This window comes from Podarcis erhardii (assembly GCF_964252035.2).
Source record: "Podarcis erhardii genome assembly, chromosome: 1".
Lineage (NCBI taxonomy): Eukaryota > Metazoa > Chordata > Lepidosauria > Squamata > Lacertidae > Podarcis > Podarcis erhardii.
Genome location: NC_138497.1, coordinates 73889952 through 73903826, shown reverse-complemented (window position 1 = coordinate 73903826; position 13875 = coordinate 73889952). Strand labels below are relative to the sequence as shown.

The 13875-nt window shown below is 43.0% G+C and overlaps 1 protein-coding gene and 1 long non-coding RNA gene across 4 annotated transcripts in view; one reads left to right on the top strand and one right to left on the bottom strand.

Moving 5' to 3' along the window:
• The window catches only part of SERGEF (secretion regulating guanine nucleotide exchange factor), a 102064-nt gene that overhangs the window by 1704 nt on the left and 86485 nt on the right, over positions 1-13875 (top strand). For all 3 annotated transcript variants that reach the window (XM_081841600.1, XM_081841601.1, XM_081841599.1), the window contains exons 2-8: positions 1681-1819; positions 2669-2824; positions 3301-3395; positions 3637-3697; positions 4899-5012; positions 7192-7254; positions 7715-7873. In XM_081841600.1, the coding sequence (XP_081697726.1) occupies positions 1681-1819; positions 2669-2824; positions 3301-3395; positions 3637-3697; positions 4899-5012; positions 7192-7254; positions 7715-7873 (787 nt within the window). The remainder of the gene's footprint in view (positions 1-1680; positions 1820-2668; positions 2825-3300; positions 3396-3636; positions 3698-4898; positions 5013-7191; positions 7255-7714; positions 7874-13875) is intronic.
• On the bottom strand, positions 7888-10024 carry LOC309331006. The gene is made up of 3 exons (XR_014151683.1): positions 9865-10024; positions 9113-9182; positions 7888-8299 (listed from the first exon to the last, which is right to left on the bottom strand). It is a non-coding gene; the product is annotated as an uncharacterized lncRNA (long non-coding RNA).

The following is a 13875-nucleotide window of genomic DNA, read 5'->3' as shown; positions in this document are numbered from 1 at the left end:
CTAGCCAGCCTTGTGTTTCAGGGTCTCCTCATTCTGCTGAGTGGGTGTCTGCCCTAAAGTCTTCTCCCCATGCCATTATTGTACTATAAGTAATGCATGTGACATGCCTAGGTATAATTCTGGTGGAGCTGAGCAAACTGAATTGAAATGGTAAAGAGTTTTGAGCATTGCCTCCTTAGCTTTAACTTCATGTTTGCACACATGCCACAGCTGTCCAATAAGGCTAAATATTACAGGATATAATGCCTTCTATTCTACTCTTGGAGCAGCTAGTCTGTTTCAGAGAGCATAAATATTTCTCAATGTGCAAAAAAAGCCAGGATTATAACCACATGTCAAAGCAAGCTGTTAAGACTTGTGGTTCTTATTAAACAGTTTTTCTGTATCAGATAGGAAACTTTGCAGACAGGCTTAAATCAGCTTTAAAAAAAAAAGTTGGCCCTGAAGACATATGCCAAACCTGAGATGGCTGGGATGTGCATATGTTTCCCCCACTTGCAAATTATATCTCATTAGCAGCATTTATACGACTTCAGAAATACTTCTTAGGATGACGTATGGAAATGCCCTAAGGTGGCCAAGATTTGTCTTGCCGGATAACACATAATGACATTTCATTGTAAAAGTAATGGATGGATGTTGTAAAATATATGTGTATTGGCTCCTGAAATTATTTTTCAGAAGTACCTTTCAATGAAATTGATGTGACTTGCTTCCAAGTAACAGCCGGATCGAACAGATGCCTGCCAGTTTTAGGCTTCCAACTTGGGGGGGTGGGTAGTTGAATATGAAATACACATATACTTAGCCATTCAAAAGTGCCATTGGCAAGAATCTTAAAAGATAGAGCTCTCTCCCTGGGGAGAAAGCCCAAGGGCTAGTGGTTCTAATGAGACTTATGTTACAATAAGGTCTAGACTGATTTGCACCATTGACTTCCTGAGTCCAGGAGACTGTAAAATCCTCAGCTGCAAAGCACAGAAGTGTACAGAACTGCTGTAAAAAAAAAATCTTTCTGATGCTACACTTGGACTGATTATGTCAAACCCTTTGCAGGATAGTGCAACAGTTAGAATTGCTTCAGGCAAGTCTCCTTCCATGTATAATTTCAATTAATTACTTTTTCATCCTTATTATTGATTTTTTTTTTAAAAAAGAGTGGTTGGGTCTCAGTACTGCCACTGCTCATACCATTAAACTTTGAAGGATTTCCTTTCAATGCAAAAACGTGCAGACCAGAATCTGCATGATGTGGAGAGAGTACATAGGGAGATTTTTTTCTCCTCTCATACTAGAACTCAAGGCCATCTAATGAAGCTGAATGTTAGAAGATTCAGGACAGACAAAATGAAGTATTTTATCACGCAGTACATAGCTAAACTATGGAATTCATCCCTACAGGATGTAGCAATGATCACCAACCTGGATGGCTTTAAAAGATGTTTAGACAAACTGATGGGGGGCAAAGCTATCATGCCATCATGGCTATGTTCTACCTCTACTGTCGGGGACAGGATGCCTCCATACCAATTGCTGGGAATCAGGAGTGTGGAGACTGCTACTGTCCTCAGGTCCTGCTTCTGGGCTTCCTATAGGAAACTAGTTGGCCCCTCTGAGAAGAGGATGCTGGGCTAGATGGGCCTTTGTTCTGATCCAGCAGGGCTTTTCTTATGTCCTTAGGGAGCAAACAGCTATGGACAACTGGGTCTTGGTCATAAAGAAGATGTACTCCTGCCCCAGGCCCTTAAAGAATTGCCCTGCAGTCAGAAGAACATCACAAGTATTACTGGAGGAGGAGGACATTCTGTAATTGTTACTGGTAAGAAACTGGCATTTCTGTTTCCTGCCCATAGTATACTTGCAAGACTTAATTTTGTAACTCTGTTGTTGATACCCATATACGACTTCATGGTTGCTTAAATTTCTCTTTCCATCTTTCTTTAAAATGAGATGATGAAATGCTCTTTATGTCATCAAATGGTGGATAGGGTTTTTGGATTTTTGCTGCTTTGCTGTTCTTCATCATTTCTTTTGTGTGTGTGTGTGTGTGTGTGTGGAGGGTGCTGATGAGCTACTCAGTGACTCAAATAATGGTAATGAGCTAATTTAGGACAAATCTGCATGAGACTTATTTTGGGATCAGATGTGCCCATGCAGCACGTACAGTCCTCCACATTTTGCATGTGCTGGGGCTGCATCTGTGATGGTCTCCTAGCTGTTCAGCACGGAGCCTGTGCTGTTTAAGTTGTAAAGTGAAAGGCCCCAGTTGAAGCCTTGGAGACGTAACTGTAGCGTTCAGTGTTGTTTCCCAATGTGATTCATTTTGTCTTCGGACTGGCTAGTGTCAGGATGAGGGACCTGTGCCCCTCCGGATGCTGTTGGACTCCTATAAGCTCCATTCACCATGTGAATGGATGGTGTGACTTGGAGCCTGACAACATCTGGAGCATCACAGGTTCCCCATCACTAGCCTAGTGCTTCAGTCATTTCTGGAGTACAGTTCTTTAAATGAGAAAGAGAGGACTGTGCATTGTTAGTATGAACACTCCCTCAAGTTTTCTAGACAAATAACAATTATTGGGTCTTAAAGTGCCAGTGAATATTGGGTCAAAATATGCATATGTTTTTATTTTGCATATGTTCCTGATAGTATTTGTTCATTTTGCAGACACTGGAGAACTCTTTTTATGTGGCCAAAATAAAGATGGGCAGTTGGGACTTGGTCATACTGAAGATGTGGAACATTTTACATTATGCCTTTCCCTGTCTGGTTGTCCTGTTGTACAAGTTGCCTGTGGCTGGGATTTTACCATCATACTTACAGGTAAAACAAGCAACTAGGCGGAAACAAGTGTTACATGATGTGAAAGCTCCAAGCTTTATCTGGGTCTCCATAAGCGTTCAAAAGCTTTACAGTGAGCTATATGTAAAATCACAAGGCTATAAATTGTTGACTTTTTGGAAATGGAAGACTGTGCATTCAGTCGAGTGCTGCTGTAGCATAATGGTTAAGAAAATGAGCTGTTAGCCAAGACAGTTAGCCTTGACCTTGCACTTGCCCCATGGCCTTAGTTTCATAGGGCACTGTGTAGCAAAGATTAGATCCAGTGAAGTTTGGAAGTAAATGGGTCTTAAGTTAGTAGTAGTCTTATTTCATCACCATCAATGAGGCGTAGATGTGACTTTTAATAAAAATGAACCTGTTTCTTACTAGTGGGGAAAGGGACTACAGTGCCCTAGGTATCTCCTTGAGGTAAACAATAGAAATGTGAAGATTTCCAGTGCTGTTCTATCTTGCAGGAAATGGTCAGGTGTTATCTTGTGGGTCTCATTCTTTCGGACAACTCGGAGTTCCTGATGCTTCAGGAGGAAATGCTATCCCACAGAAAATTAAGGTGAGGTGCTATCAGCACAAACATTTGAATTCACCATTATGCCCAGTTGTATGATGATTCCTTCCATATGCCACTTCACTGTGGATCAACAGCTTTTGATGTTTCCTTTGTATCATGCATGCTGGACTACACGTTCATTAATCGGTTCTGAAAATTTCAATAGCATGGCTAAAAAATATTGTTCTGTATTGTAGAGTTGTCAAAGAGAATGTAAATATGTTTTTTCTTCCTTGTTCCATAGACTATACAGGACAAAGTAGTGAATGTTGCTGCTGGGCTCAGACATGCAGTAGCTGTAACTGGTGAGTTATTAATACAGTACATAGTTCCTTACTAAAAGTTGCAACCATGTAACAACATAAAAACTGTTACACTGTCTCAGATGATGGGTCTGTATCCGCAGCTTTAATTGTTATGTGATTTAGAGGAAGTTGTGAAGCAATTAAAAATACTTCATCCCCAGTTATTCACTGACAGGCTAATACCTCAGTCTCATATACCTTAGAAGCCTGCTTATAATCACTTGCTGTTACCCTACTGTTCCTCATCAGGGTGGGTTGATATTTCATGGTAGTTTGTAAATTAATTAGGAAGGCCTGATAGCGACATAGTTTCTGACACCATGCAAGCCCCAGTAGAGTGTCTGAGGTAGTGGTGCATATTTGGCTGTGGGTTTCCCCCCAAGAGCCAGACAGAGAGGCCTAGAGGACCACATCTGGTCCCCAGGCCTGAGGTTCCCCACCTCTGCATTAGGAGGGCCACTTGGGTTTGCAGGTCACCTTGGTATACATAGCTTCAATAAGTGTCATAAGTGTACATGGGCTTGTCATCATCACTTAAGGAGTGATTGATAAGGCACAGTCACAGAGAGAATCTTCAACTGGCAGAGCTTTGTCATAATTACCAAATAAGTGCAAATGGCCTGTCAGCAAATTCCATGCAAGTTTCTCCTGTGGTTTATGACATTATTTCCTGGACTCTTGAGAAGCTTACAACTGTTTCAGAAATTACAGAGGGGCAAACCTGAATCTGCCACCAAATCTCCAGGAAGCTGCAGCTAATTGCAGCTCCGTCTATGTGTGTAATAAACATTGGCCTTATTCATTTATTACATGAGGTATCTGCTTAATATATTAATGTACACCTTAAAAACAAGATGCCTGACGTTGTCTCGAACCTAGCATACTATTATTTGGGGCGTTGAGAATTTCTCCTGCTAGATTGTTTTGTTATTCTATAATTTATGTGTTAATAATAATAATAATAATAATAATAATTTATTATTTATACCCCGCCCATCTGGCTGGGCCTCCCCAGCCACTCTGGGCGGCTTCGATAGAAACCAAAATACAGTAAAATATCACACGTTAAAAACACGTTAACGTTTTCCAGGTTAATATTTGCATTAGTAAAAATAGTAACACCCCCCACCCAATGTCTTAGCAGGGGAATAGCCTTTAACATGAATATTTCATTTTCCTTTTGCATGTACATGCTGAAAAGAAAATGGTTCAGTCTTCCAGTGGGGAGTTGGCATGGCATCTCAGGCGAAGCGGGCATGCCAAGGACAGATGGTTCCATCTTTTTGGAGGGCTAAAGAGCCTTGCAAAGTAACAGGTTTGTTATCTAAATATTTAAGGTATGGATCAAGCATGTCATGTGCAAGCAAGGGGTCCACAAATTTTGGCTTGCCCTTAGTAGCCAGCCATTATTTGTGGCTATACCCAATGATACTGATCACTCCACTCCTAAGTCCTCAGATGCTGCTTTGTTGTTGCTGTAACAGCATGTATCGCATTCCCCTAGCACTCTCTGATTCCATTCCCAATCAGCCCAAACACAAACCCCAGCCATATGCTTGGCACATGAGACTCTGTCTTTTGCAGAACACATGACTCAGCCCAGAGAATCCCAGCCACAGAGAGAGTCAGATGTAGTGTTTTAATGGTGAACTTTTGGATGTTGATCTTGAACTGTCTTTATTATTATTGTTGTAATGCTTCTTGCCATATAAGCTTTTATCAGTAAACACCAGCACCTTGAATTGGTCCTGGAAACTAACTGGAACCTACTGTCGTTGACATAAAACTTGTGCAACATGATCTAAGAAGAATCCACTAGGAAACAAATTTTGAATCTCAATTTATTTGCTTTCTTTTCTGAAGAAGAGAAGTATGTTGCAATCTTTATAAGTACAGTCCCTTCCCAGTTGGATTTTTCAGAAGTTTTTCCCCGGAGGGCCTCAGTCAGAGGGAGAAAGGAGAGGAATGGAGGGAAGAGAGAAACCGTGGGAAACAAATGGTGAATGAAGAAATAGATAGTTTGCACCCTATCCTGGCCTTCAGGTTCCTCTTTGTCAGGAACAAGATACAAAACACATATTTGTCCTTGTCTCAAGAAGAGTGGGAATATGGATTTATTCTTACAGCAGTTAAAATAAAATATGTTAACGCTGGGAATTGGTCTGACAGTTTCTCATGTACTTTGAGGTTATGTTAAGATGTTTACATCACAAATCTCTTTTGTCAAATAACATTGTTTGAAAACTCTTGTTATCAGGTGGAGCTGGTGAAATAGATATACAGTGGTACCTCTGGTTATGAACTGAATCCCTTCCAGAGATCTGTTTGTAACTGGAAACCGCTCTTATCCTGAGGCATGCTTTCACTAATGGTGGCTCTCGCTGCGCACACACTTCTAGTGCGCAATTTCTGCTCGCATCCTGCGGCAAAGTTCGTAACCAGGAGCAGCTACTTCTAGGTTAGCAGAGCTTGTAACCTGCAGTGTGCGTAACCAGAAGCATTCGTAACCAGAGGTACCACTGTAATAAACACACAGATGGCACTTCGAGACGTTATTCCTTGTGCCCAGGAATGGGAGTTCTGGTCATTTGGCCAAGCTGGCAATGGGAGCCAGTTGTATGCTCGGGAACAATATACCTTCTGTTGGGAATGTTTTAAGCATTATGATCCCTTCCCTGCCTCCTGGACACTGATTGCTGTTAGCAGGTTGAACTATCCACTGTCCATTGTGGCTTGCAGCTGCTGAATGCACCAGTTAAGAGCCAGTACCCAAAAAACTTGCAACCCTTTCCCCTTTCCCGTTTTGTGGAATGCAGAATAATAAGCCAAATCAAAATGTATTTTAGGTCTGTTAACATTATTAGGCTCTGCACAGTAACAATATGTTCCTTAGCTCATCCACACCTCCCTCTCTCTCTCTCTCTCTCTCCTCTTGGCAGTGTTGTTCTCTCCTTGTGGCCTTGTACTCTTCTCTGATAGCCTAATTAACCACCCCATGGTTGTTGAAAGTTCTTCCATTTGTTAGTGGTCCCCCTTCTCTTTTCTTTAATATCTTAGATGCATATAGATGAGCTCTGATCTATAAAATTAGTTGGGGAGGTAGTAACCTGACATGGCCCAAGTAGCTTCCCAAAGAGCCTGCACAAACAGCTTTCGTTAGCTTTCTTATGCAGCTGTGTGTTGTGGTGTGGCATTCTGTATTGCAAAGGGCCTTTCTAAAAGGAAGTATCCCTCTCCAGCTAACAGAAAATAATGGAAACAAAACAAATTCCTTCCAGTAGCACCTTAAAGACCAACTAAGTCAGTTCTTGGTATGAGCTTTTGTGTGCATGCACACTTCTTCAGATACACACATGCATGCACACGAAAGCTCATACCAAGAACTGACTTAGTTGGTCTTTAAGGTGCTACTGGAAGGAATTTGTTTTGTTTTGACTATGGCAGACCAACACGGCTACCTATCTGTAACAGAAAATAATGGGTTATTGTCCTAGGTCTAGAAAACATCAAAGTAAAGAGCATCATTTCTGGGTCGCATCATGTCACATCACTCACAGGTGAGTTTCTTTTGTTTGGTTGGCTGTAGCTTTGGACAAAGTGAAGTCTGTCTGTTGAACCATGAAAAATATTTTGTCTCTGAGACTAGTTCATCCCCTTTCCTGTAAGATGTGTGTCCCCGTTTTTGTTCAGATTTAATCTAGCTGCCCTCATAACATGCTTCCTGCTCCTGCCACATTTAAAACAGGCTTGTGACCCTCCTCGAACAAAGAACATGTATTGCATAGAGAATTAAGTTGAAGCTCTAGTTGTATACACAGAAATATATGCTTTTTGTGCCTGTAGAGTCTGTTGCCACTTAAAAAAACTGAGCGCATTACTTTTCTTAGAATGTTTGTTCATCTGTTTCAAAAGACTAGACATAGAACAGATGTGCAACTGTAAAATGACATTTAGTCAACATTTTTGTGTCCTTTAACTTCCTTTTTTTAAAAAAATATGTTCCTTTTCTTCTTTAAGATGAAGGAGAGTTATATGTCTGGGGGAGCAACAGACACAAGCAGTTAGTGAGCAAAGACGATTTTCTTTTGAAACCCAAGAAGATAGAAACCCACTATTTTGGGGGCGAAAAGGTCAGAAGAGTCTGGAATGGATGGACGCACATGGTGGCACAGACAGGTAGGACATCAACTGCGGATGCTGCATATAAAAATACTTTGTTTACCGAAAGCGATGTTTGGATGGTTTCTAAAAAAAGTGCTTTCAGGTTGAGTTGTTTGGATAGTATGGCAAAACCCTGCATCTAGAAATGTTGGAAATGTGCGATTTAGGCTTTAGGGCTGAACTGTGTTGGTTCCCCCTCCCCAAAATTGCTGAAGTTCCCAATTTGATGGTTGTTCTGCCAGTGCAAGCATTTCTGCTTGTTCTGCTTGACAGACAGGGCGATTTCCCTCTTTCCCATGCATTGTTCTGGGAGTTCTCCCGACCCTCCAGTGCAGATTTGTGGGAGGAGGGAGTGGTCTTGTTGAGCTGCCAGGAGTCCTTATGCTGGCTTCCACTAGTGCACTGGGCTAGGTGAATCCAGCTCCAATTCAGAAGTAGTACCTGGGATATGAAAGGAAGAAGATGGCAGGTGTGTTGCACGAGTTGCTGTTTGAATAGCTTTGCATCCTTCTGAGGACCAGTAACCAGTTGCCCAGGGAAACTCCCTCCCCAAAATAGTAGCCTGTTTCAGTCAAAACACCCCCACCAGCAAAAAAATACACCACCCCTAATTTAAATTTTAAAAATTTAAAATTGAGAGGGGGTCTTGATGAGTGCCAAGGAGGGTATATGAGGGTGCCATGGTGCCACCTCTTCGCATGTGCTCTGTGTTTGCAGGCTGCATTGTCAAAAGGACTCCAGAAGTGCGCAATCAAAGCTGAAACTTGCTGCTTATCGTTTATATTTCTCATGATGATGAGGCTGGGCTCTGTAATGCTCCCGATGTAAATTAGGTTACATAAGGATAACATAGAAGTTGTTTGACTGAAGGCAGTCCTAAATATAGCAGAAGGGTGGTGAAGAACAGGAGAGAGAATGATAGTCTTAAGCCTTACAAAAGGTGAGTCATCCTCAGTTCAGAACAAGTGCTTTCCACAAACTGGTATGGCTGATAACGAAGACAGCTTTAATTAAGGAAGTTTATTTATCTCGGTATTCTCTCGAATAAATCCATTAATCCGTTTGTCATGTACTATCAAATCAAATTACTGTAAAATTGGGTAAAGAAATTCTTGGTACAACCAAAGACTTACAAGCTCCTTCCCCAGAAGGGTTATTTTTTAAAACACACACACACACACACACACACACACACACACAGAGAGAGAGAGAGAGAGAGAGAGAGAGAGAGAGAGAGAACACTCTCTATCTTACATTGTTGCCTCCTGTAAAAATCCAATGGGAGCTGTAAAGAGTCTCAGAGGAACGATGCACCATCATGCCTCTGGGGAAACAGCACAATAAAAATCTTTTATTATTTATTTTAAATATTTTTATCCTGCTATTCAGCTGAAAAAGACTCTCAGAGTGGCATACAACGATCAACAACAACAACAGTTTTCTTATTTGTACCCTGCCTATCTGACTGGCCCCAGCTGCTCTGGGTGGCTCCCAGCATATACAGAAGCCCTATAGGCTTCCAGTCTAAAATGTATTTAGAAAAGGAAAACGGATGGGGAGGAGGAAGAAAGTATACTCAGACATTACCTCTTATTAGTTGGGAAGGGCTGAAGCAAGCTCCCTGCAGCTGCTCCTCCTTCAGCTCCTTCAGGCCAGGTTGGGCTCCAAAATTGCTCCTGCAATTTGTCAGGGAAGGGGTAAGGGGAAGATTGACATCAGGAGGAAGAATGGGGAGGAGGAGGATCTACATTGGTATTTGCTGCCCTGGTGAGCCCAGCCCCTGAGGCAGTCGCCTCTCCTTGCCTCATGGGTGGGCTGGTCCTGAATAAAGATCTACACCACATCTGCTGCCCTTGTGGATCCTGCTGCCCGAGACAGCTGCTTTACCTTTACTTTTAGGTGGGCTGGCCCTGGTAGGTATATTGGCCTTTTGTACTAAAAACAGCAAGACAATACCATCTGTATACTTGCTTGAGAGTAACCCCACCAAACCTAGTGGGCCTTACTTCTGTGTAGGGTTGAGAATTCTCCTCTGAGGTAGCCATGGTGAAAACTGAGAAAGGAGGATCTTTCTTCCCCTTAATTGTTCATCTAGAACATATTTGTCTTTGCCCAACACCAACATGAGGCCTCCAACAGATTACTTGCTTTGGGGGAAAGGATTGTGTAGAAATTTAATAAGTAATAATAATAATAAATAACAGAGCTGAAGCAATTTGGTCCATAACAGAAAAAAAGTTGCTCACACCTGCTATAGACTGAAATTAAACTACTTGGTGTAAATCACTAGCATTCTTTTTGGAAATTAGCACTGTATTTTTCCTTTCTTCCCTACAGCTCATTTTCTCAATGTTAAATTGTAGTGTTCAAGTCCTTGAGGGACAATGTGGTGCAGTGGGTACATTACTGGGGTTTGTACATGGCAGATCTAGCTTCAAGTTGCTGCTAGTATGTCATTAAGTGATATTGGCAGAGGTATGGTATCTTCTCAGGAAGGCTTTCTTTATATCTCTTTCAACACCTTTTTAATGCGAGGAAAAGTCTTTAAAAAAACAAATTCCAGGCATTTACAATCCGAGGAACTTTACCATATGATTGTGTCATTGCCACTTTGACTATGCTCTTTATAAAGAACTGTTTGATACTTTATTATTGTATTTTTAGGATTCTGTAGTCCTCCTCAGGTATTGTAAAGGTCAAACCATGTTGGAAGTGTGGGGCCATGCACACGAACTCGCCGCCTCTACCTCTGCCTGTGCTGCGTTTAGTAGCAAGGTCTGAAGGAGGCTTGCAAGCATGTTCACTTGAGCAAATCGGGGACACCGATCACCCAGGGTTCCTGATCCTGGCGGGGCTTGTAAGAGTGCTCAAGCAAACATACTTCCAAGCTCCCCCCCCCCCATTGCTGCTGAATGCAGCAAGGTTCAGCCTCAAGGGAAGGGGGCTAGTGCCATGCCTCCGACACAGTTTGACTTGCATAATGCCTGAAAAGGGCTTGTGCTTTTCTTTATAAACTACCCTAGTAATTTGCATTGAAAGGTACTGGATACCTAAGCCTACTTCCTAAGGCAGTTTGCAGACCCTTCCACACCCCCCCCCAAGGTAAAAGAACATGTCTGTGGTAGTGGTCTTGATAGTATTTCATTAGGTCCTACTGACTTTCCTTAGACAATGGGATGATGTGAGAGATGGAAATTAGTGACTAAGATGGAAAAAGATAAGCCGTCAAACACTTTCCCTTCAGAGAATTGCGCCACAATAGATAGCACAGGTTGTGTGAGCAAGCTGGGGAGAGCTGGAGAGTTCTGGAAATGAAATGGCAGTGACCACTCCCTATTGTATTAAGGAGAGAGCTCCATAAACCTTTAGTAAAACCTCCCTGGAACCGCTGTATAATTTTATTATTATTATTTGTTAACGATTTCTTAGTTTACCAAAATATGTGCATTGTCTCTTTTTTTGAATTGTGCTTTCTACAGATCAATTGCATTTGTTGTGAGACATTAGTGTTGCATGGAGTATTAGGTTGGGAGGAAAAGAGGGGGACATGGTGAGGGCGGTGGGGTTAGGTGGTTATGCTTCTATTCTTCTACGTGTGGGGTTTTGTGTCAGCGTCACTTGTACGGATTCTCTTACTATTCGCTTGTTATATTTCATTGGTGCTGAGAGAGGGTAGGGGTGGCCTCGGGTGTGGCTATCGGGGTAGGGGTGGCACTGTGGTCTAAACCACAGAGCCTAGGGCAGGGGTCAGCAAACTTTTTCAGGAGGGGGGCCGGTCCATTGTCCCTCAGACCTTGTGGGGGGCCAGACCCACCCCCTCCTGAAAGCACCCCCTTCCCGAAAGGTCCCTGCCAGCCAATGCCACTCACGCCACAGCCGCTGCAGCCGCCTCCTCTTCGGCAGCGTCGGCGTCCTCCGTCTTGGCAGGGTGCAGAGTCCATGCCGCTGGCCTGGGCGGCGGAGGCAGCCTCCGTGCCGCTGCTGCTTCCTTCCCACTTGCCTGCTTCCTCCCACTTTGCCGCCTCAGTGGGAAGGAAGGGGTGGCACCCAGAGTCACCTGCGGCTTTTGATTGGCTGCAGGAGCTTTCTGCAGCCAATCAGAACCTGTGCCACATCACAGAAGTCAGTCTCCGCGCGGTGATGCCTCCGTGCCGCGCCTGTTTAGCATGGGGACTGACTGAGCGGGTGGCAGGGTCTGCAAGGTTTGCGGGCCGGATTAACGAGCCTGGTGGGCCATATCCGGCCCGCGGGCCTTAGTTTGCCAACCTCTGGCCTAGGGGCTTGCCGATCAGAAGGTCGGCGGTTCGAATCCCTGCGGTGGGGTGAGCTCCCGTTGCTCAGTCCCTGCTTTTGCCAACCTAGAAGTTTGAAAGCACATCAAAGTGCAAGTAGATAAATAGGTACTGCTCTGGCGGGAAGGTAAACGGCGTTTCCGTGCGCTACTCTGGTTCGCCAGAAGCGGCTTAGTCATGCTGGCCACATGACCCGGAAGCTGTCTGTGGAAAAATGCTGGCTCCCTTGGCCAGTATAGCAAGATGAGCGCCACAACCCCAGAGTCGCCTGCAACTGGACCTAACGGTCAGGGGTCCCTTTACCCTTTACCTTTAGGGTGTGGTTGGTTGTCTTTGGTTGGCGTAGTGAGATTTGTTTATGTGTGTGAGTGTGGGGTGGGTGGGTGGATTTTTGGATCAGGTTAGCCAGATTTATTCGTATGCTGCTGGCAGATTCTTGTTGTTTTGTTGGGCTATGTATGTGATAAAGGGAAACCATACCGGGATGAAGGCATCTTCTATTGGTCCCCATATCAGTTTCAGTTTATTGGTTAGTTTTTCTAGTAAGGCTATTTCCCATACTATTTGATACCATTGGTCCATGCTTACTCCTGACAGGTCTCTCCAGTGTCTGGCTATAATGTTTCTGGCTGCTGAGAGGAGGTGGGTTATGGGCTCTTTATAATGTGAGTGGGCATTATGATCTTGGAAGATGTTCAGTAGGTCCAGTTCTGGGGGGAACCGCTGTATAATTGACATTACCTGACACACTGGGAAATGAGCTGTACAAAAGCCTTGTGAGCATCCATTAAGTATGATTCATCCGAAGAGCAGTAAAAGATGGCACAATGTTCTTCCTGCTATATTAACAACCTCATCCTTGGCTAGGCTCTTAGGAATATTAATGATTTCTTATATTGGATTTTAACATATTCTCTCTCTTGTTTTCCATCCCCTCTAGTGTACCCTTGGAATCCCCTGTCAAAATCAGAATATTAAAGGGGCATGGAGATTCACCTACTCTTCCCATAAGTCTCTAATTCTTGCCATAAAAAGAGACAGTAGAACAGGGGTTTAGTTGGGAGCTATGTAGACGTTCCTTTTTAAGAGAGTCATGTCTCACATGATACTGTGAGAATCACAAATGCAAATGAGCCATTATCTATTTGTTCATTGTTTGGAATCCAATAGAAACCAATGTTGCTAATCTGATGAAAAATGCCCCCTATATTTAATAATGTTTTATGCATTTACAGATATAGTTAAACCTTGGAATTTGTATATAATCTAGGATGACTATCCCCAAATTGTTAAAATGTAGAGGGCTCTGTGTTGAAAAACATGTTCTCCTGTCTTCATTTTAATTGAGGACAGGGTCACTCCGTGATTCTAAACACACTTAATTGAGAAATGAACTCACTGATATTAACAAATATCAAATATCCAAACAAATGTGCTGAAAATCAAAATATTGGGACTACCTCAGATGTAGTTAATGCTCTTAGGACATCTGTCTAGGGCAAAGTCTTCCAACTGTGTGGTGGAGAACATAACAACCGAGTGTTTAGAATATGGAGTTGGTTTATGGAATCATAGATTCATAGAACTGTAGAGTTGGAAGTGATCCCAAGGGTCATCTAGCCCAACCCCCTGCAATGCATACATACACATACATAGACATAGACATACACTGTCCATAGCAACTGGCATCCCCATACAGTAGTGAGTTTCCAGCCCCCAGATGTA